Below are 24,550 nucleotides of genomic sequence, written 5' to 3'. Positions count from 1 at the left end.
TTTTCCTTCTGAGCGAGGCAAACATCTTAAATCTACAGAGACAGCAGGAATGATGGGAGTGGGAGCAAAAGACAAGAGGGGAGAGACGAATAAGAGAACACAACTCTCCAAGAGTCCACTCTATTTATCTTGCACTGTTTTCCCTCTAAACCCACAAATGTTTCTGTCACAGTCTGCAAGTTGATGGATTGTATTTGAACAGGGTTCAAGAAGATCAGGACACAAAAACAAACCTGCTGAGTGTGAAATATGTAGCTGAATATATTTTAATCATCAATCAGTTTTTATCCAAACTACAGTCGGTGTTTCATTTCCTCTTGAAGGAAACAGCAGGTCTCACAGATACCTTGAAAACTGAAAACAGATAATTATATATTCTATTTTATTCTATTTAATCTTGCTCTTACTGTCGGTGTTGTATTTCTGCTGGTACCTGAATTTCCTTAAGGGATTAATACATTCTATTCTAAACTGACACCAGCTAATTGTCAGTGTATAATAATGGAAATAATTTCCTTTAGGTCCAACTACAACTTCTACTTCTGTCAAATAATGTTCTATGTAGAAAAACCTCAGAATGAGCTCAGATAAAAAAGCTAGATAAAAGTGTTATGCTAGTTTAGCTCCATTAAGATGCTAATCATTAGCCTGCCGGTAGCTAGCAGCAACTACTACACCTTCAAAGATTGTTTACTGACTCCAAAGGGTCATTTAACCAGTGTACCAAGGACCTACGTCAAATAAAATAACTTTATATTAGTCCGTACTGCACAGAATTCGCATTGTGTAGCTAAATAACGTCCCCCAGGTCCTACCGTGTAGTGCTTTGACAGGTCGGTGGGCAGCGGGCAGGTTGAGGTTCGGTATTAGCTTAGAGCACGTAGAGAAGATTGAGGCAAGGCGTCTGGACTTGTAGAGTTTTCTAGAAGATGTTTCTCTGCTCAACCAAGCAGCTTCATCAGTTCTAACTGTTTGGTGGGGAAACATGGTTTATATGTGGTTACAGACCTATGTGGGTGGGTCTGGGTAAAAACTTAAAAACTGAAAAAACAATAGCACTAAATGTTTCCATACTTACCTGTGATGTTCTGGCTGACTGGGCCAGGTGTGTCTAACGACTGGCTAACGACTATGAAACTGCCGGAGGGGGACTGGTTGACAGCCCTTTGTTCTTACTGTGAGTCTGTGCAAACTTCCTGGGAATGGATGGAATCACTGCATTGTATGTGGTAGAAAGATGATGTCTGAGGCCACCACCTCTGTTAAGGGAAGGTTTTTCCAGCTTAACCTTAGAGCACGGACATGCTAATTAGCCATCACTTCCGCTACCCCGGTCCTCCGGCACCAGGCACCGCGGAGGAACAGAAGCCGGGTCCCGGCAGCAAGCAAACAGCATGCAGCCCGTCCATCAGTTCATCACACAGGTTGGTTTTCCAACACCTTGCATTTACAAAAACAAAACACACCGCGAACTCTCACACTTCTCCGCTTCACTGAGTGCGGACTGAACTCACGACACCACCTAGTGGTACCGTGAGGATACACTGCGGCTAACTGGTTAGCATGCTGTCTTCAATAAATAATAAATAAATATGTACATTATTTTCTCTTTAACGTCGTCGAGTTTCATCTGTGTTCTGTTTCATTTCGTGGTAAGGCTAAAACTGGTTAAAAACAAGCTAACGTTAATGCTAACCACTAAACTAAAGCTAGCCACTAAAGCTAACAACTTCTATAACAGCTAACAGTATAATTAGCCAGAGAGCTAGTACAACTTTTGGACAACTGCTGCTGGAGGTGAACAGAAAATATTTTTTATTTTATAGTTTTTATTCCATTTTAGTGCATTTCCTGCTGAACAGGTGACAAGAATTCATGCAAGACGGTTTACTGTGTGTCTGTAGGAAGTGATGCTAAGAGTTATGAGATTTATAAGACATTTTCAACTTTCACATGAATACATTTTCACCAAGAATACATTTTTGGCAGCTTCTGAGTCCACCTACACTTCTTGTTAATCCAAATCCAGAGAGGTGGAGCCAGCAGACCTGTGGTTGGCGGCAGTAGTTGAGGCAGGAAGCTCAGAGTGTGAGTCAGGCTTCATTCATCAGCCCAGGAGGTTGCCACGTCCATACCAGAAACCAGTGCAAGTTTCCAGTCCCTGTTGGTCTTCATGACATGCTCCTGGAGAGGTCATTCTCTTTGAGACACTTTGACTCCATCTGCTGCCAGAACGTTGGCGTTTCATTGCACTGCAACCACATGAGGAGTGAACGTAGGCACACAGGCGCTTCTTTTCCAGGAGTGTAGAAGTGTTTGAGCTTGAACATGGAGTGGAAACATGGAAACAGTTAAAATATTGTGCAGTCAGCTTTGTCATCGTGAGGACCTGTGACCTCAACCAGCAGAAAACAGGTGAAGCAAAATCAGTAAATGAATGGTGTTTATGAAGAATGAGGGACATGCCAAATATCAGCAGAGATGTGTGGGTTCAGGGGGTGAGCAGCTCTGTGACATGTGTTTGTAATGACGGGCCCACCTGCGGGCCAGCAGGGGCGAGGCTGTGCTGGATGTCAGTGCCAGGCCGGAGCAGCGATGAAGCTTTTGATCACTCCATCAGCTCGGAGTGCAGGAATGAGCTAATATTAACAGTCAGCTGACACGTCCTGACTTCAGCCGGCTCGTCGCACACAATTGTGACAAATTCAAACAAACAGAGCAGGAAACTGAAGAGAGGGCCGCGTCCTTTCTGCCGCAGAAACATTCATAAACGTAACGTCACTCAGCAACACACGTACACACCCAGAAACCACACGCATGCACGGAGGGATTCATTTTTATATAGGACACACAGACAGCGTAACGTCTCACACACCGTCCATGCAGTCGGCTCAACATTCATTTATTAGTAAAAGCCAAAAACACCTCATCTGCTGGAGCTGCTGCTCAAAGTACACATCCTGCTTCCTAGTTTTTCACTGCTAAATTTGTCAGTATTGCGTGTGGAAATGTACAAAGTTAATGGTGGAAAACCTTATATTGTTGTTAATGTTGAAATGTACAGATAGGATCTCAGGAAACATCCTGTTTTCTCTTATATATGAGCCTGGAGCAGCATCACAGACTTCAGGGGTTGATGTGGGACTTCCAGACGAACATCAGGGTGAGAAAGAGGAGTCACTGTCCTCTGCCAGCCAGCGAGTAGCTGGTCCCCGGGCAGGGACAGCTGCTGGAGTCTCTGTCTGCAGCGTCCACAAACATTTGACAGGACAGCTTTGGTCCACACATGGACAGAGGAGAGCTGGATCCAGACTCCATGACCCCCAAAAGAAACAGTCTGTCTCTGTGTGGACACAGACAGTTTAACGTCACTTAAATGACTCTGATCAGCAACCAGCCCAGTGCATTCTGGGAGCTGTAGTCATACCAAAGCTTGAGTTCTGTTTACATCCCTTCATCTGTGCAGTGTTGCATTCATCAAGCATACATAGTGTCAGTGAGGGACCCGTATGTTGCTGTTAGGTATATGTCGGGCCTTTATTGATGGAGGTGTAGTTCATAAATTGGCCACCAGGTGACATGACAGCAGTGGTTGGCACCGACTCCTGTGAGGGAAGCAGATTTAGTGGGAGAGTGAGGGGTGATGATTATAACCACAGAGCTGCACATATTCTGGACCTGTGAGTCCTAGGTTCCGTTCTTGTTGACAGTTTGTTGACTTTAAGTGTATGACGGTACTCCTTCTTGTTGGGGGGCTGATCAAAGCATCGACCCTCCCCTGCGCATCACGAGGCTTTTCCCTTTGATGTTTGGGCACGCCGCACCGCTGGGAGGCACGGGGGGGGGGGGGGGGGGGGGGGCAGCTGACGCGTGAGCATCCAGTGTTCCCGTTATTGGGTCGCGGGAGGAGGGGGTGTCCCCCTCTGCCGTCGACCAATGAGCGGAAACGGGAGCAGCAGCAGCAGCATCTCTGACTCCAGACTAAGGTGGTCCTCATCAGGGATGCTGGCGGAGGGATCGGGACTCCTGTAACCGGGGCTGGATGTCTACTTAACGGATCCCGGAGATGTTCGCGGAGTTTCCCTTCGACGTGATTAGAGGAGGATGGAGAGGAGACCTACGGCACTGAGCGGGAGGAAGTGAGGGGTAAGCAGGCAGTGAAGACGTCCAGTGTGCGCTGTGCTGGAGTTACATCAGAGGAATGTGGAGCAGTGACATTCAGCTGCTGTGTTGTTTCAGCAGGTTCTCTTGTTGTCACTGTTGTTGCAGTGGACTGCACACTGGCTCCAGTGTTGTCAGCTGTTGTGTGACAGCTGTCTGGTGTGTCTGCAGGAGGTGTCTGACTGATGTGACCCAGTAACGGGTTCCTGTTCAGTATTGGTTTATAGATTTCTGAGCTGTGGCACAGTGCTGGGGCCTGGACTGCAAGTTTCCCGTGGAGTTTTAGACTCAGTGTGAGAGCTTGTTTGTGATTTTATCTGAGGCTGTGAATGGAATAACCTTCCATGACATCACACAGAGCCTTGTTGTGATGGCTCTACACTGTATGATGTGAAATATTCTGTTTTTAACACCAGCTCTGTGATTTAAATCCCTTTGTAGTCTCTTCCTAACAGTTCTGTTTGTCAGTACAGTCTGATAGCTCTGAGGCAGGTAGCTGTTTGCTAATAATGCTAACAAGGCAACTGAAGAATAGAGTTTGTTTCCTGCCAGCATTGATCTCGTTCACATCCCTCATCAGGAGGAGGAAACACCATTCTATGTGTCCACTGTGACACTGCCAGGTACAGTAAGAAAGAAGCCACCAAAATGGCTGAATTGACTCATATAATTGTTCTACTTAAACTCAGGCAACATTAAAATCTTGCCCAACAAAACGTCTTATTATTAAGTTGGAGGCTTGTGATGCCTGTCACTTTAAGCCCTTGTGCTCTTAATTGTGCATATTAAGACCAATTCCACACAGCGACAAAGTCGTTTTGGTTTCCAAAACGTTTTCCGTAAATGTGTGCGTCCACACGAATCCACACAAAATCACTGAAAATGCTGTAGTACATATGACCTGTGAGTGGTGCTGTAACGCTACCACAAACACACGCAAAAAAACAGAAAAGAAGACATGGTTCATGCACGCAAACTTCAGGCGATGTAAACAGAACAACATGGTGGTATGCTGCTCTCCATGTCTGCCTGCTGGAGCAGAAGATTCGTCTGTAAAAGCAATCATAGGTTCAGTCGTTTGTTGTCGTCAGAGTGAGTGCATGCGGGCTGAGGGAGAGAGGGAGCTGTGGCGTCATCGTTTCAGAAAAGTTGCGAACTGTCCCTTTAAGGCTGTGAGTCCTTGTTGTTCAGGCCAAAACATCACACTGGGTTATTGATTATTTGTAAAAGCAGTGTTTAGTAATATGAGCCTTTGAATGCGTCATCGTATTAATAATAAATGCATTGATTCGAGTGAAAACACATGCAGGGCAATAATACTGTCCATCTGCTCACACTAAACACTAAAATCATCAGTTCAGCATCACATCAGCATGACGATGAAAAGCTGCTGTCACTCAGACTCTTGGCTGTGTCGGAAAGATCCTCACTGTCAACTCGCTCAGTTCATTTAGACGGCTCAGTCCCTCCCAGCAGGCAGAAGGTACTCCTGGATCTAATCAGACAGAACGAGCTGGCCCGTGGCCTATTCCCTGCAGCTGGTGGAGCAAAAAGTGTCAGAACATACCTCCAGATCTCAGAGGAGATCGTCTCACCGGCCTTTATCACACAGTGCTGCAGCGAGATCTTTCCTGTGGATGTCGGATTGAAGTCTTTCAGCTTCTGCGTCTGACTTTCGGCAGATCATAATCATGTAATTACACACATAATTCATAATAGAGCCGGGTGAGAGTGAAGCGCATTATGGACGCTGTGCATGGCTGCATTGTTTATGAAGCATGTGTGTCTCATTAGACAGGAGCTCTGTGAGGCTGTAACTCTGCACGCTGTGGGGAAGTCAGTGTGAAAGTTGTTGTGGTCATGATGCTAACTCATAAGGAAGATACAGTATGAGCGTTTGTTTTTAAACACAGTCCTCTCCTACCTTTACATAATTAGTAGAACATACAGATCTGGTCCCTGTGGAAGTCTGTCTTGTTGGTCCACAGCTGGGACGACTAAGCTCCTCCTCCATCTTAGGCCCCGTTTACACTAGAGAAAGTCAGTCCAGCTAGAGTAGGATTGAATCCAGATCGTCTTTTAGCTGGACGTTCAGACCTATTTTCAAATCTGGCTATCACACACGTGTGTGTCAGAGCTCAATCCAGCTTAACCCGGCTTGTTTGTTGTCCTCCAAACCGCTAGGTGGCTCCTCGTAATATACAGAGTCCGTTTAGGCCACGGTAGGACGTTTATTTATTTATTTTTTTTGTCCTGTGTCGCTCGTTCTTTGTTTTTTTCAGTTCAAAAAGCAGTTTATTCCTTTGTAGCCCTGTGGAAAATAAACTCGAGGCAAAGCTGTCGTAGTTCGACGGTTCTTTACATACGGCTTTTGTACACGACCCGGTCCCATGAACCCGGAAGTATGACGTTGCTAACGGATCTTATCTTATCTTATCTGATCCGGCTAGATCCACCTCTGAGAGGTGGATTGAAATCAATCCAGATATATCCAGATTCGCGTTGTTCAGACTCAGAAAAAAACTCTCTGGATATATCCAGATATGGCCCGAATCCAGCTCTAGCTGGACTGATTTCCTCAGTGTGAACGGGGTCTTAGGGAAGAGTCTGAGGGTGTAAATCAGGTGATGATGGTGGACTTGTGCTCTGCAGCATTCCTCCTCTTGCTGAAACTTGTTGGTCTCCTTTGCCAGAAAACAGATGCCATCATCTGTGGACCTCACTGATGTGGGACAGTTTCCAATGTTTGGATGGTTCTTTGGTCTCTGGTTGGGAGTGGTTACAAACTCCATCAGTAGTGATGTCACCATGTCCCGTTGGCTGTGCTGAAAATGATTGAATGATGATCTTCATCTAGCAAGATTCAGCTGAAAAGCCTGTCCGGCCATGACAGCTGAGTGCAATGGCAAGAGTCTCATGTGCACTTTGATCAGCAGAAGAAGTGTCACAACTCTGAGAAACTGTGACATGGCCCTTTAAACTCAGCCTGTGAGCACCTGCAGCACAGGGAAGTTTCTGTAAAGTACATTCCACATTCAGGACTTTGTGTAACCTGCAGACACACACACACCCATACACACATGTTCTTGTTTTGTGATAAAAATTCATGGAATCTGTCTCCCCTCCCTCTCACTGTCCTTTCTCTTTCTCTCTCTCTCGACCAGAGAAGAGATATATCCTCACGTACCTACATTCCACACATGCAGCCGGTGCACTGAGGCGCTGTGGGACCAGAGGCAGGCCATCTGCAGGTCTGAAGGGGGTCAGGGTTAGGAACAGAACATCATTCCCCCTGCTTGACCAAACACGTTATGCAATCAGCCAAAACTGCCAGGCTTCATTCAGTGTGATGAGCTGCTGAGGTCGCTCTGACACTTTTGATCGTTCTGAGGGATAACACACAGTGACCTTAAAATATTCATGTTTTAAAATATTGTGTTTTATCATAAGCAGAGTTTTTGTGACCTTTAACACTGAACACCAAATTCCAGTCAATTCACCTTGGAGTGAATGTTGGAGATCACGCCTCCATGTTAAACTGTCCAACTCTCCTGTAGAAATAAACAGGTACCAACACAGTTTATAGTTATATTTATAAAGGATAGTATTATTGAGTCATACAGTTTTACACATGACTGCAGTGGTCTGAGGTCACATCTTTATTTTCGGCAGATGTGATGATTTAACCTGAGAAGGACTGTGATGCTCCAAACATGAGGCCAGGACGTAAGACCTGCTGATTCTCTGACTCCACAACCATGAGCTGTTAGGTGAAGATGTAGTTTTACACAGAGGTGGTGGCTGCTGTTCTGTCAGCTCCCTGACTGACTAAAGAGGGAGGGACTTACAGGAAGAGAGGAGACAGACATGCAATGAGAAGGAGGAGAAAGAGCCTCCCTGTGATTATCCTCATCACACTGCTTCTCCTCCTTCTTTCCTTGTTACCTTCCAGTGTTTATCCCCTCTCCTCTCTGAGCTGCAGGTCCTGTCAAGCTGCTTTGAAACAAATCCACACACACAGTTTTAACTACTAATTTAAAAGCTGCAGGTCCACACTTTACTTTGGTCTCAGTGAGATCCACCGGGACACTACTACGGGATCACTACTGGAGGGTGCTTCATCATACAGCACAGTGAAGGTGAGACAGAACCTGAACGATGATTCCCTTTCTGAGCCTGATCAATCAGAGGAGGACGTGTTTGCTATTGTTTACTTTAAGTTACAGTAGATGGTATCATTTGGCTTACGATAAGTTGTCATATCTGCTCCCTCCCCAGACACGATGGACAAGAGATATCATTAAGTCTGTCTGTGAAGTAGTTATTGGGTTAACTGTTTACTTCTGTAGGTAGAATAGATGTTAACAACATGTTAGAATCCACCAGAATGCAGGAAATGGAATCTACCTCATTAAAATGAGGCTTCTGATGCTCCTGAGTGGCACTGAGCAGAAACGTGTCCATGCCACATCAAAAGCTGTGGGCCTGATGAGAAGCAGGCAGAGAGAGAGATAAGACTTCCCCACATCCAATCAGAGACCAAAGGACAATCCAAACTGAAATATTAGTGAGGTCTGCATGAAGATTATGGCTTCTGCTGTCTTGTGAGTGACTTCTGCTTCAGGCCATGAACACACCTTCATAACACTGATAACCTCAGAGGTATTGCAGTCAGATAAAGGACAGTTTCTCAGGTAAAACCAGATCTTTGACCCAAAAGCTTAGCTCACATTTTTGTAGACCACACCCTCCTGTTTGGAGAAGCACTGGGCAGGAATTTCCATGAGCCTCAGAGAGCTGCCTGTCTGTTCCAATCCAGTCTAATGGACTCAATGTTTTTTCACATGAAAGATCTGGAGACTCTTCGTCTGTGTGGTGTGGTCTGTGTGTGTCTGTCTGTGTGTGTGTGTGTGTGTGTGTGTGTCCGTCCTGCAGGCAGAAATGTAAAGCAGCTGACTGTGTGCTTTCTGTTGAAGGAGATTAGGAGATTATCATACCTGGTCTTACCTGCTCCAACATGTCTTACACACACCTGCAGGAGGTGGAGAGGGGTGCACACACACACACACACAGACACACAGGTGCCCTCCTTGTGCTCCACCCTGTCTTCAAAAAGAACCGGAGGCAAATAGCCAATTGACAGTTCAGTGACTGTTTTACAAGCAATGGCAGGAAGACGTTGGTGTGGCGTGTACACACACACACACACACATGCTGAGTGAAGCGGCTGTGTTGGAGCGTGCTGGAACACATCAGGCTTTCATGCTGAACCAGGCGGTCTCTGTGTGTACCTTTGCTCCCGCTGGTGTTTACCTCCTTCTCTCTGCCACGTCAAATGACTGCCTGGGTGCTCGGCTGGCTCCTCTGGGAGCCTCGTGGCCGGACAGCCTGACTGTGGTCACTCTGCTCCGGGCTGAGGAGTCACAGACCGGTTCTCACAGCTCTGCTTTTTATGGAGTCGGGCTCCGGCTGTTTGCTGACAGTTGGGAGATAAACGGATGAGTGAGAACTCCTCACCTGCAGGAGCTGCTGGAGTCTAAATTGAATCTGTTTTCCGAGTGTTCGGCTGGAGTATGAGTGGATTTCTGTACAGAGGAAGGTAAGGAGTGATAGCAGCTTTAATGGTGAATCATGCCTTTGTGTGTGTGCATGTGTGGGTGTGCATTCATGAATGTAATGTGAACAGAAAAGGCTCTCCTCTGCACTGAATGCTGATGCATAAAGTAAAAAGTCTCCACTACCTTTGTGCCAGTGTTACATAATGACTCCTACCACTGGAAGGAGGGCAGTGATTGGATCGTTTCTGTCAGCAAACAGTTGGACTATCTCTGTTCATGTTGTTTTAACCGCTTCAAGGCTGACAGGTGGACAGGACAGTGGGTCTGGCTAAATCCTCCAGTTTGAGCTCATCACTGAAGCTTTGTGATGTTTACGCCATCTGAAGGGTGAGGCTTAGGGTCTTCACCACAGAGTGAAAGAAACGTTTAAAGTTAGAGCATGAGTTTGTAGATGGCTCATCAGTGAGGTTTCAAAATGATGTGGTAAGTATCAGGAATATTTCCTTTGGATGTCAAAGGGCAGTACAGAAAAAATATTATTGTTGTCCATCATCAAGTTTCCTGTGGTAAGCAGGTGTTATATTTCTGTGCCCACCGTCATTGAGGTGCATGTAAAGTACACTTCATCATCTAGGATGCACCCTAACCCAAAGTTGTTGTGTTGGAGGAGCTTTGAGAAGAGGTCCATCATGAAGTCATTCATAATTTGAGAAAACCACAGTACACTTCCATCCAGGGTTTGCTGTTTCTTATCACGTGCTCCCCGGTGCTTGTAGGGGTTCTTTAGGGTTAGAATCAGAGCGGTTCTGCTGTGTATTCACTGTGTTGTGTTCATTTGCAGCTTTTATCAAAACGCATGCTTCATTTTACTCTGAGTCAGAAGTCAAGTATTTACACTTGAAAACCCACTGCTGTCACTGTTCAGTCAGTGTGGACTCAATCGCTGCAACCTGAAGTCCTGCACTTCTGTGGAAGTCTGTACAAACCAGTTACCCAACTGTAGAAAACCTGCATAACAGTCTTTGAATGTATGTCCTGTGGCTGTTGGTCACTTGTGAGTCAGTCGTAGTGTGAACACTTTTTTCAGGTTTGTTTAAATTTTCTAACCTAACTGTAGGTTAACTGCAGATGATGATGCATTTAGTGATGGTCAGGATCCTCATGTCCCCCTGTGGACGTCCTGGTCAGGTGTGTGTTGCTGTAGTTTGTTACAACTTTAGTAAACAGGGAGCAGTCTTAAAGATGAACAGCAACACCTGAGAGAACAAATGTTCTCACACGAGCAGCTCAGGCCTGGTGGCTGTGCTGTGGTGGTCCAGCAGCTGCTCAGGAGGCCTTGACTGTTGTCCACCCAGCTCCACTCTCTGCTCCCACAGCTGTCACCACCACCAGGCCTGATCAGCACACACACACACACCCAGGTGGTCTGTACAAGCTGTAAAACAAGTGAGCAGAGAGCCTTTGATTCCATTGTTATTCAGAGGCTCATTACATCTCACCCTGGTGTGAAGCTTCCTCCTCTGCCTGATCTTCGCTGTTGTTAAGTGAGGTCTTAACAGCTCGGCTCCATCAGCTTAATCTGCCTCATTGATTATTCATGACTGAGAGGACGTGTTAATGAGGAGGAAATCCAGCCCACATTCCTCTGATCCTAAAAGTCCTCCTCATTGATCAGCCTTCTGCTCTGAGAGAACTTCTGTTTGGTAAACATTTCCTTTAATAACAGCCTGAGAGGCCTGAGCTGCAGGGCTCTGCAGGGCTCTCCTGGGCTCCTCCGCTCTCTGTCTGTGTTTACTCTTCCCATTGGTGAGTGATGGCTGTGTGACTGGAAGCATGCGCTGACTCAGTTTCCAGCAGCAGTGTGTGAGTGTGCCTGCTGTCTCTGACATGTCAGTGGGAAGCTCCCTCCTTCAGCTCGTTCTGGACTATTTTTGAGCCTCTGTGCTGCAGGAGACTGTTTTCAGTGACGTGTGATGCAGACAGCATGCTGGCAGGTAGGGGAACTGGTGGGTGAATTGGCATGAACCTGAAGGACCAGGTTTAACGTAGGAGGATCCGTGTGTGGCTGCTGGTGAAGACACCTGGGACAGTGTTGAGGCTGATGGCTGTCTCTGTCTCTTTCAGGCACTGCGGTGCAGATAAACGGGCCCGGCCAAGGAGCATTGGACCCATGATGGGTAAGTGATTTACATCTAACATAGCAGCTTGTCCTGTTTCTTGTCCTTTTTCTAGGCGTGTTTTTCCATGCTGTCCCACCCTCTGATACACACTCCTGTGCTGACTAATTAGGTATTGTAGGAGCAGCGGTGTGTTGCAACCGTGAATGACCCTGTGTTTGTGTCAGTAACAGCCACACCTTCACAGAGGGGTGTGTGTGTGTTGTTTGTGAGGGTCAGTTTGAGAAGGGAGAGAAAGATTCGACTGTTTTTCTTGGATGTCTGGAAACTCCAATCAGACACAGGTAAAATGTGTGTCTTCATTAGTGTTGACCTACATAACGAGGCAATGTGACTGAGTAGGGCTAAGGTTACACTGGCAAAAAAAATTGATTTTAAGGGAGCTAGCTGAACTGTGAATGGACTTTCTGAAGCACGTTTTGAATTTATTGAATCTTTTTTTTCTCACATTGTACATTGTAACCTGCTGGCAGTGTTTGAAATGTGTCAAACGGTCAAATGATACCATTCATCACAGCCTGAGACTCTAACAGCAGGACAGATCGTCTTATTTTGGAGTTTCTGAAGGTGTCACATGAGCTAATCAATGAAGAATGTGGTTGTGTAGTTCAGTGTCCATGTTGGTGTGAGTGAGCTGCTTTTGTAGAAGCTGCTATAGAAATACAAACAAATATCTGTAGCATGTGGAGCTAACATGTGGAGCTAGCATGTGGAGCTAACATGTTTCACGTCTTGACAGACTCATTCCATTTCTTTGTTAACTGTCAGATGTTCTGTAGCTGCGTTCTGAGACGTGGTTGAGTTCTTCTGCCTGTTGCCATGACTGTGCTGCTTACACAGAGGTGCTGCACTGAACAATGAGTAAAAATGATACCTTAGGAAACTTTGTGACGGCAGAAGGAGTGAGTAAACATCACCTGAACTGCCCTGGAATTCAGCTCCAGGCAGAATCAACAAGTTCCTGCAGTGAAAACAGAACTCCAGGTCTGTCTGACCTCTGTCAGGAGGCTCAGCAACAACAGTCCTAACATGATTCGAAAACACATTTCTTCTGCATTGGACATTTGTTCTTGACCTTAAGGTGTCTTGTAACAGCAGCTATATCAGATTCCATTCTTTTGAGACTCTGAGGACGTTCTGCTTTCTGAGGCTTGACAGTTTCACCTCCAAAACATCCTCTAAAAATGGTAAAATAAGTCATTTTATAGTAGAAACAGTCTGCCAAGAATTTTATTTTCACTGGAGCAGAGGATTTTTTTCTTGTTGCCTGTTTATTTATTGCAAATAAATGCATTTCAGCAGTAAAAAGCTCTTTAAATATCACTGTAAACGCTGAATGCTTGCAGTTAAATGGTTTGGCTGTTACTGAGCATCAGTCCAACAGCATGAAAATCCTTCTAAGCAACATCTCTGAGATGTCCTGAGCAACCCTCACCTCATTATAAAGCTATTAAACCTGGAAATATATGAGGTGTGTATACACACACACACACACACACACTCAGAGTACTGACGGTATGTTGTGGTCCAGCTGAAACTCTTCCAGAGGTCTTAAGACGTCTCAAAGCCAAACTTATCCTCTGTAAAAGGCCCGGAGCGTTCCCAGAAAGCTCCACGCACAGCGGGGATTTGTACAATAGTTTAACTTTTATTCAGCCAATCAGTGTGCAGGAGAGGAGGGGTGGGGGGGCCAGATCCCGAGGGGTGTAATCAAGACGGCTGGCAGAGTTTATAATTCTGACGGTTCTTTAAAATTGCGGTGCATTAAATATTATTAAAAAGCTGCTCTGTAACATAGGTGGAAGGTATTTTGGATGGAGTCCTGCAACAGGCCAGAGCACAAAATATTACACAACACTGAGATGAATGACGCACAGCTGCAGGCACGCAAACACACACATTCAGTTATACTGTACTTAAAGACTGTGAAGACCCTCAGTGACAGAATGCATTCACTCAGTACAACACATCCATCAGATTTAAAGATGCGACCAGACCAGCAAAGGGTTAAGGAGTTCTGGATTCAAGGAATCAGAATTCCTATGTTAACAGTGACCCCTGTGGTCATCAGGGGAACTGCAGTCTGCAGGGTGCATTGATTAGATTCATTCCCCAGCTGCTTCCTGGTGTGTTTTGAACCTCTTGTTCATTGTACCACATGTCAGTCAAGCATAGCGGCTTTTCATTACACTGTTTGATGATGCAGCTAGAGGAAATGTGAGGAAGTCAACGGCAGATCTGCAGAGGTTAGCTACGTTACAGCGAGCTGGCTAAGCTTAGCATTAATCCCTGGTTTGTTTTCACAACCGAAACACAGTCTGAGTGGACAAGAGAAATCCTTCGCTGGTTATTAACTCGCCGCTAACGGTGGTGCAGTGGTTAGCACTGTCATCCTCACAACAAGAAGGTTCCTGGTTCGATGGGGTTTGTGTGTGGAGTTTGCATGTCCTCCTGTGCCTGCGTGGGTTTTCTCCGTGGGATTTTGTGAGTGTGAATGGTTGTCTGTCTCTGTGTTGCCCTGCGATGGACTGGTGACCTGTCCTGCCTCTCACCGGCAGTTAGCTGGATGTGCACTGCAGGATGAAGCGGGTTAATAGATGATGGATGGATATAAAGCTAAGATCAATGCTATGGAGCTAAGTCACCAGTAGCTGCTTCTGTTTTACACATTAGCTTTGTGTATAACACAGTAGCATCATTTATTGTTGGCTAAAATCCACACTGTTGGACATAGGTTTGTATCATTGGCCACAAGCTAGCTAGCTATCATATCCACTTAGATGTGGTTAGCAGTGTTTGCTAATCTTAGCCAGCTAGCTGTAACTTGTTGTTGTTTACTTTGTAATGTTTGTTTACTTTGTAATGTTTAGCCAATAAAATAATTTCAAATGGCAAACGTAGTGTCAAGATCAGCAGAGGAGATCTATGATGAAAGATGTTGTCATTCATGTTTCTGGACGGACCAAAAACGAGAGAGAACCAAATAACAAAGAGTCTTAAAACATACAGTGCTGCTCACTGAAGTTACTCATCAAGAAGTTTCTGATGGTTCTGATTCTCTCTGTTCTGTCTGTGCAGATTTCTCCTGTGATGAAACAGACAAAGGCCTGCCGGTACAGATGCACAGCCTCCGAGAGTTCGAGCAGGTAAGAACACGTGTGTTTTCAGGCTGAGGTCACATGATTCATGCAACAACAGGAAGTGAGGATCCAAGGCTCCTGCTGCTGCTGTGTGTGTGTGTCCAGGCATGCCTCTGTGCTCCATGGTAATGACTATGTTGGTGTGTTTAAGATGATGATGTGGCAGCTGAAACTTGTGTGTGTGTCTCTACCCTTCAGTGTGGCTCTGATAGCTCAGGTTGGGTCACATGAATCATGTGTGTTGTTGAATGTGTCACAGTTTCAGAAGCTGTTTCCACTCTCAGGTCTGTTTCTGTTGTTCTGTGGTTGTCATCATCTCATTTTTTGGCTCACATCAGGTCATTGTGTTGTTTTCTGTCTTTGGTCGTCTTTGTGCAGACAATGGACAAAGTACCTGGAAGTACTTACATCACTAACTAAACCCGCTTGTGTCCATATGAAGGCGCCATAGAGCGATGGATGAATGAGTGAGAGGAAGCCTACGTATGCAGACATATTTTAGAGGCTGGGATTCTGTGGAGATGAGAGGCGTAGCTTCCTCTGCTTCTGGTTCTGCACCAGAGTAATGGACTCTGGGAGCTCTGCCAGGTGCATTATGGGTCTGATATAACTCTGGAGGTGCTTGCTGCAATTACCCTGGTTCCCATTTAGTGAAGGACAGAGCTCTGGGTGGATGGAGGAGGGGGTGCTGGTTGTAATAATGTTGAATTAATGTGGAGAGTTTGGAGAGAAAAGATTAAATGAAGTGAAATATGAAACCACAGCAGGTTTCCTGTAGGACGAGCTGTCTGATTGGTTCTGTTACAGAACCCAGAGTAATAACGTTCTTTCATCTAATGGCTGCTTTGACTTTTAATCAGGCTCTTTTTGAGGATGCTGTTTACGTGAGTCACAGCTCTGTTCATCCCTGAGCCTGATCCAAGGCACATTTACAGTATTGCTGCAAACTTCCTGTCAGTTAGACAGAACTCAACGTGCTCTGTTTGTGCTCCTGTCATCTCTTTGTATTCAGAGCCATCACATCTGGGTGGAGTCTTGTTAGTGACGTCATCGCATGGCACGCAATGTTACACTCGCATGCCATGCGATGACGACTAACGACCCGTCGACTACTAAATTAGTTGAAGTATTTTTCCGTCGACTAGTCGTTGCAGCCCTGATCTCCACAGAGGGAACTGTGTGGTTGTGGATCATGTAGTGTGCACGTTCAGAGGATTGTAGTGTGGAGCCAACCTTTGTCAGTGATATGAGGGAGATGCAGTGGAGGCTTCAGTCATGGCCACCAGGAGGTCAGGGGCAGTTTTTACTTGCTGTGACCCAAAGAAACAAGAGTAAGGTGACTTGTACATGCACAGAGTGAAGGTCTTCCACCGACTGCTGAAGAAGGATTTTCTCCAACATGTGCTAACCTGCTGTTGGTGTAAATCATCCAGCACAGTGCCTCATGTGTAACTGCTGATTGTTGTGCTGTGTAATTAATCCTCTAATATGTGAGATCTTAATAATTCTTTAACCACAGAGGAGCTGTAGGTTTATGTGAGGGTCTGATGTAAAATGCATGATGTGTTGTGTTTCCTGTGCAGCTGTGATCAGAGCGGAACTCTCAGCTTTTCTTTTGAAGTTTCCCTCTGACAGTTCGCTGAGGGGTGGAGGGATGAGTCACTGTATGTAGACGTACAGGGCAGACAACAGACTGGGAGGCACCCTGAACACTGGCTGTGTATGGAGGGAGGAGGGGAAACATGGCCGCGCTGTGCTGATGGTTGACGTGTCGCCACCCTGCAGACATCCTGTCCGACACCACTCAGTGTGCTCAAAGAATATTGACTGAGCTTCTAAAAGCCCCACACACATGCTACAAGCTAGCTTTCAGTTGTGTCTCCTCTTTGAGCTGATTGGTTGGAGTTAGCTCCTAATAGCTGGTGACTGACAGGTGGTCCTCCAGATGTGGACCAAAACATGTGGTTATGAATGTTTCAACCCAAACTGTGTTCAGGTAACCAGGGAGTGATGATGGCAGATCAAACGGTGGATCCTCATGGTCTTCCTACGTCACCACACCACCACAGTTGTTGTGCTTTGGACAGAGTTATGCTATGTTGCTAATATTACCTGTGTTTTGTGTTTAGAGTGTATCCCTGTGAGAGCATGTGTTAGTTTAACAGAGAAGTTTATAAATCAGTCTTCAGACTCGATCGGAATCGGACCTTACCTCCCGATCAGCGTTAATGCGTTTCCGTGGATTAATCCAGCATAATGCTGCGCAGGAGGCTCTGTCTTGTAGTGAGAGGTGTGGTTATTGCTTTGGGTGCGAGAGGTGCTGGGTTCGAGACTGGGATGAGCCGTTTCCTTTGTGAAATGTACCAGTTTGAAGCGGAGTATTAACAGTCTGTGGCATTTCTGGCAGTTTGCCGAAGTCTTGTATCCGTGGATACAACAGGTATAATTCATTGTAGTGTATGCCCTGTGACAGCGCGAAGGCGCAGGACAAGCCGAAGAGTTACCTGCCAATCGGCTTTGTAGAGAACCCTGAAAGTATTGGATCGGGACGGGAATCTGAGGATTCTGACACAAAGCTGTGAAACACTGAGACTTCCAGGCGGAGGTTCAGAGTGTGATTGATCAGATTTCCATCAGTTCAGGCTCTCCAGCTATAACCAACGGAAACGACTGATTTTCAAATCGGAGCGGAGACATAACAGTCAGGCTCTTGTCTGAAAGATTTCCACATTCTGACGGAGCACATTACACTTTGTTGACCCTTCTGTGCTACTGTAGTTTTACATTAAGTTTCTCTGACAGTGGCAGCGCATGTTGCTCCTCTCATCTTAATAGAGCAGTCTGGATTATTGAATCCAGGTTATGGCAGCCTCTGTGTGTGTGTGTGTGTGTGTGTCCTCTCTACATTTGCGTCAGTTTAAAGAATCAATCCTCCCACTGGCTGCTTGGAAGAAACGTGAACCTGCCAGAGCAGCGTTTGTAGCTGTCAAACATCCGCGCTCTGCAGTTCTGAGGTTTTCAAAAGGAAAAAAGAAAAATCGCCCAATCAAAATGCCCCTCGCTCAAATGGCCTTTATTAGTCCGCAGGAGAAATTGGAAGCACATGGCTGCCTATGAATGCGAATTCAAACCGACCGCGGAGACACTTAGATTGATAGGAGGAGGGGGAGGGCTGCGTATAATTTTGGCCATTAAAACCTCAGGACAAATTAGGGCTGTTAATCTGTTATTCTGCCCTCCGTCTCAGTGTTCACTTCTAAAAAGCCACATGTGCTATGAAAGGTCTGTCAGAGATGGATTACCATTACCAGAGTGGCAGTAATGGACCGTGGTCCGTATTGTATGGAGCCCAAAACAAAGATCCTGCAGCAGACAGCCGAGCCTGCTTCTTCACAGCCTTTATCTCCTCCTCGCTTCTTCTGCTCTCCTAGTTTTTGTTGTGGCGTTTGAAAATAGGTCAGGATATTATGGGAGAGTGAGTGTGTGTGTGTTCAACCCTCAAGCTGTTGGCTCTGACTCACTGCTTTATGCAGCTGATCTGCAGCTCTGCATGGAAACAGTGACATTAAAATAAGGACAGAGACAACAGAAATCGATGATGTGTCAGTGTTTGATCAATAAGATGAAATGTATCTGTGTGTAAGACGACACCACCCCCCTCCAACAAAGGCTGAGCACATTAGCACATTAGCATTAGACATGAGGATTGGTCTGTGTGCTGGTGGATGTATGTCAGTGCTTTGCTGTCTGGTAGGGAGACAGTTGATGGTTAGGGACATTCTGAGAATTGATTCTGATTCGAATGTCTGATTTTCTGAAATAATTCAGAGTTGACTTGTTGGTCAGGTGGTAGGTGGTAGGTGTGGAGTTTATAAAGCACACAGGTCATATAGACGGGGTTCTCACCCAGTCTGTGAAGCCAGGTTGGATTCAGGAAGCTGATGAATGTCAAACGGTGCAGATCAGATCGGCCCTCGTAGGAGAATGTTAGTGTGTGTGTGGTTCCTGCATAGACTCAGTACAGCTCTGTAACGCACACACAGATTGTTCTCTATTCTTCCTCTGAGCTCCTCCTCACTCCAGCTTTCCTTGTTGAGTGGACATTAATCCACCATCTTCTTCTTCTCTGTTTTTGGCAGTGTGATCTTTGGTATACGACGGCTTTCTCTGTTGTGGAGTTAGTTTCTGTTGTATGGTGAGGAGAGTGATCCATGATGGCAGAAATGCACGTAATAAATAAAAGTTGTCCAAAGTCTTTCTCTTGTTCACATATTTACTACACACAGACATAATAATAATAATAATCATATAACTATTAACAGCTGTGAGCAACCTAAGCATCTAAAAATTAAAAGAAAAGTTAATTTCTTTATTAATCCTTCGTCCCTCTGCAGCTTTTAGGAGAGAGAGTGATTCTCTTAATGTCAGGAAACACTCATCTATAGATACACATCAGGCCGATGAAACTGAAGAACGACACAATCGAGTTTTCCTCCTCTAAGAATAGATGCTGATGCCCGGCTGTCTGTCTGCGCCCTCTCTGACCTCACTGCAAAAAAGTCTGCGAATAGGTCTGACCTTCACAGAGGTCTGAGTTCTGTTCCTGTGACTGAATGAATAAGAAAAAGTTGAATATGTAGAAATTCAAATGTTTATTCAGTTCGTTTGTGTTAAGCTCTTTCATTTTAGAGGTAAATAAAGTGAATGTTCTCCCTCAGATAAGTATGTTAAGTATTTTTTGCAGTGTATGAGCTGATGAGCGTTAATGGACGTGCTGACAGCAGGAGTCCATTTTCACCACAGCAGCACTTAGACGGGCTGCAGATCGATACAGAGCAGCTCAGCTTTCAGCGCAGCCAACCAGCAGATCTGCTGCACGCACACACAGACACACACATGCAGACACACACACACAGACACACACACATGCAGACACACACACAGACACACACAGAAATCTTCTCAATGGCCAGGTCGTTGCTTTGACAATGAGCTGAGGGCAGGATGTTGTTTTATGTCATGTGCACTGATGCCACACACAGTGTTTGTTGTGTATTACCAATAATAATTTAATTTAATAATAATTTCCTCTAAAACTTCTTCACTCAGTGTCTGAGGCTCCGCCCCCCAGCATGTTGGTGTCTGATTCCACCTAAACTCATGGATAATCCAAACACAGGCAAAGAGGTGGAGCTTTGTAAAAATCAGTACAGACCAAACCGGTGTTTGTACCAGGCTGGCGACATGTTTGTTTCTACTCTAAAGATGTTTTGGAGCCAGCCTCTAGTGGACACAGGAGGGACTGCAGTTTGTGGAACTTCCATGCTGCTTGGCAGTTGAATACTTTGATTTTGTCAATATTTATGAACCACGTGATATTTGAGTCGGGAATATGTGGCACCATAGGGTCCTGCATGTTGGAGCTTGACCTTTAGGGCTGTGTATGTGTCTTTGTTGCTGGGGATACATGGGCTCCCATCCTCTGCATTTATTCCTAAGTTCTCGATTTGAAGAAGCTCTCACTGAGACTGAGAAGCTCATCAGTGAAACAAAGCCAGTGTTGTGTGTCTGAATTCTAAAGGGCCTGAGCTATTATATATTAAAGTCGTATCAGTTCATCATAACACACCTTTCATCAATAGCCTCAGTGAATAGCTCTTAAAGGTGCAGGTGTGTCACTGTGAGAGCACCGCTTCACCTCTGGGTGAGCAGGTCTTCGTGGATCCCACCATGTGTTTCTTTCATTTTCACAGATCACAGATGAAAAACTGCCGGAGTCGTGTTACTTACACACAGAATCCACATAAAGATGTCATCAGCGTCTTTGTAGCGTCTGTGGTTTGTGTTGGGCTCAGTCTGTGCGCTGTTCCAGCGCCACCATCTGGATGGATGCAGCCAGGGACCGTCAGAGCGGAGTCGGGCTGGTAGTCCGAGCTCGACTCCGCTTGTTAATTGATCCCAGGCGTGGCAGTAAATTTGTGCTCCTCTCCAGCGGGTCAGAGAAGACATATTGACTTGATCACAGTGTCGGTCATGGATGATAATTGTTGAGTTAAAGGTGTTCAGTAACACCACACTCACAGCGGTAACACAGCCACTCTGACAGGCCGTGTGTGTGCTTTATTCCGACAAGTATTTGTTTGGAAAACATCCACACAAGGCAGCAAATCATCTTCAGCATCTCGAATGGAGTGTGTGTGTTTTTCTCTCACACACAGTGTGTGTGTGGTGTGTGTGTGTTCTGTATGGTTGGACCGGGCTCCTCTGAGTATTCAGATGTATTTATGTGTTATATTCAGCATGTGCGCCCACTATCATGTGGAAATGCTCACAAATGTTAGCTGGTTGCAGACATGATCACACGGTCATTTTAAAGCTGTGCTTAAGGCCCAGAAACAGCAATGAACGTCAACTGGGCCACATGTCGCCTGTGTGGAAGCCAGGAAGTCCAAATAAAAACACCCGCAAAGACTCCAGCCACGGCTAACTGCAGCCTCAGAGGCAGTAACTCTCCACACCAGCAGGTGGCAGTAGTCCGTGTTTGTCATTCAAAAAGGGAAACAGGAAGAGCTGCAGATAAACCAAACAGTAAACAAACATGATCAGGAACTATAGGACACAAGCATGTTTTTAAGTTATGATTATTTTATCTTAGTGTTTTATATTATTATAATAGATGTACATTCAAATACTAGAAAAATGCGTAAATATAGATATTTATTATTGTATGATTTTTAAATTTAGTTGTTTAGTTTAGTAGTTTTTATTTATAGAACATTAAAACCACACAGTTGCTTCATTGATCGTTGAACTTCTCACTCTTACTATAAAAGATGCAGCCCTATATCCCAGATTTCAAAATAAAAGCCAAAATAAAAGAGGTATTTTTGAGTTGATAAATAAATACAGGCTTTTTTTGTTTAAAAGACTAGATGTGGAATAAATATTTAAAAATTAATACATTTACTATTAATAAATTAATAAAAATGGTGGACATTTCTATCTGGGGTTTTATTTAACAAATGTCAATATTAAAAAACCGATTTTTTTAATTTAAGAATACACCTGATGAGAAGCTGTACATTAAATATCCTGCTGCTTTTTAATAAAAAATCTAATGTGTGGCTCTTGATGTCACACAAATCCAGCCAGGCTGTGGACGCACGGTGCAGAGAGGCGGTAAAAACGGACCGTCGATGGCTCGGCGCAGACGCAGTGGGACAGAGTGGTCCGTCAGTCTGAGCTGGCACATGTGACCCCGCTCCGTCAGAAACACCTCTTCATTAGCGGTGGAGATTGAATCTCCATTTTTACAAGGCTCCTTTTGTATCTTTTCCGTCCCTGTGCTGTGACTGTTAGTAGGTGTGTTTCCCATCAGCTGGCTTGTTGTTATAGCGTATTACTGATGGGCTGACTGATGGTCTCCATTTGTTATTGTTTTATAGAGTCTCTCTGTGGGCTGGTAATGTGTGTAATCAAAGCCATCTCCTCTCCTCGGATACTTCTGCAGATCCCGCTTTGTCTCTCGCCCTCCTTTTAAATCTCTTTCTTTTCTTTAGCCTATAAAAGGTTGTGAAAGAGCGACATGTGCGCAGCAGACCTCAGAACCGCCTCACATACCAGAGAAGCTCACTCACTTGCCAGAGAGAAGGGGAGGAAAAATTCACATTTAAAAAAAAACACAGAAAGAAGCTGAGCTGGATGTGCTCCGTGCACCCATGTGTCATCATTTATTTCCAATGCATGTTCCTGGAATCAGCGCATTAGGACGGGGTGTTGAAACCCAGAGTTTGTCTGGGACAGGTGCTGTGTGGTGAGTCCTCTGTGATTGAGGGAGGCTTTAAATGGAATAATTGGGAGCAGAGTGGAGAAGAAGGAAGACCAGGAGCAGCCAGGGAGACTGATGTTCATCAGTCAGTCGCTCTTCTATCTGAATCTCCTGACTTAGTCTCACTCTCCTCCGTCTGCCTGCTGCTCCTCACATTGTCCCCCCCCGGTGTACTCATGGTGTTCTCTATGCTGCAGCAGCTTCTCGTCATTCGGAGCATTCTGCTGAGCTCTTCATGTTTTCAGACCTGATTAGATTCTAAACAGACTTGTTTTCCTGCTCAGTGTGACTCAGGCTCATGTTGCTCGTAGCGTGTGTGAATCCAGAGCCGCACTCTCCCCTTATTTCCATGAACCGTTTGTTTTGACTGAATCCCACATGTGTCCTGCTGCCACAGATACTCCCACAAACACAAGAGGCGAGCCAAGCGTGGATCAATCCGCCACTAAAATAGTCCCAAACAGCCCCCCCCCCCCCTGTGAAAACATTCCGTCCTGACAGCAGAACATGAGAACTGAACCATCAGCTTCTGTAGAACCTGCTGCTCTCGCCCACGCTGGGTGAGGCACAGTGTCCTCACTCCCCCCACCCCACCCAAAAGAAATATCTCCAACACATCTATTACCCTTCACACATGTGAGCAGCACCGTCCACAAACCTTTGGCCAGAGTTTTACTAATAAATCATAAATAATCCTCCGCTCTGTGCACACGCAGCTGGTCCCTCAGTCGTACTGCAGCAGCACAGCAGCTGGATCGTTATGAGAGCTGTGAGACTGTGTGATCACCTGCCTGTCCGTCAGGCCTGTGTGGAGTCCTGTGAGAAACAACCAGCAGCAGGTTTGTTAGGACGGAGCCTCTGATTGGCTGATATTAGTCCACGACAGACGGACGGTTGATCTGATTGTAGTTAATAATTCCTGAAGAGAGCAGAGCCTGGTTACTATGTTCATGTCCTGCAGTGGCTTCCACTGTGGCCTGCACAGGTGTGAATATTTTTGTTAACTCATGTTTAGGGTTGGAGCTGATTAATATTACAACTTTTACTGAACTTCTGCAGAGCAGATTAGAGGGATGCTGGAGGACATGGAGGCAGAATAACCGCGGACAGACACAGACTTTAGAGCTGTAGGTATATGCAGAGATGTGTTGACTTCTCTTAGCTCCAAACACCACAGGATGGCACCTTTCATACAGACCGACAGTTTAAAAAGTGACTTTTTACAGAAGTGCTTCCTGTTTGAAGACGTTCAGAAATGTGCAGCGTCAGTGAATAAACAGGAGAAGCCAGCCTGGCTGTCAGGATAAGGCTACCAGTGTTTTATTGTCAGGGGGATTTTCCCTTTATTATCCAGATTAATAAGATCTAAAAACAGAACTGCATGAAATTTCTCTGCCTCATGCCTCACTTTATTCAGCCCTAAAACATATCACAGTTATATGAGGCTTCACGTCAAATGAGTTTTTCCAATGATCAGCACTACTAGAATTAAGGAACTAAAGCCGTTTTGTGTCCAAAATGCAACAACCAGAGGACAGGCGTGCAGGCCGTGGAGAGCCGGCCTTTCACAGATAGCAGGTTTCTGCAGGGCACTGAGGATTGGCAGGTAGCTAACAGGCCCAGAAGGCCGAGCGCCGCCTGGCTCAGATCAGGCCGGCTCTGCCTGCGCCAGCCAGTGTTGAGTAA

General features: G+C 45.5%; 1 protein-coding gene across 5 annotated transcripts in view; it reads left to right on the top strand.

Moving 5' to 3' along the window:
* The first annotated feature begins 4,128 nt into the window (after positions 1-4,128).
* The window catches only part of pde4dip (phosphodiesterase 4D interacting protein), a 66,718-nt gene continuing 46,296 nt past the window's right edge, over positions 4,129-24,550 (top strand). Inside the window, exons 1-3 of one of the 5 annotated variants that reach the window (XM_028402993.1) lie at positions 4,129-4,146; positions 11,844-11,896; positions 14,975-15,042. In XM_028402993.1, coding sequence (XP_028258794.1) covers positions 11,890-11,896; positions 14,975-15,042 — 75 coding nt within the window. In that variant the 5' untranslated portion in view covers positions 4,129-4,146; positions 11,844-11,889. Of the gene's footprint in view, positions 4,147-8,167; positions 8,301-9,496; positions 9,761-11,583; positions 11,714-11,843; positions 11,897-12,135; positions 12,181-14,974; positions 15,043-24,550 lie in introns of those variants that run through there. The other 4 variants (XM_028402992.1, XM_028402990.1, XM_028402991.1 and 1 more) reach the window with 4 other exon arrangements.

The sequence above is a fragment of the Parambassis ranga genome, chromosome 4 (assembly GCF_900634625.1).
Source record: "Parambassis ranga chromosome 4, fParRan2.1, whole genome shotgun sequence".
In the NCBI taxonomy this organism is placed as follows: Eukaryota; Metazoa; Chordata; class Actinopteri; family Ambassidae; genus Parambassis; species Parambassis ranga.
This window is presented reverse-complemented; position numbering and strand designations above follow the sequence as displayed.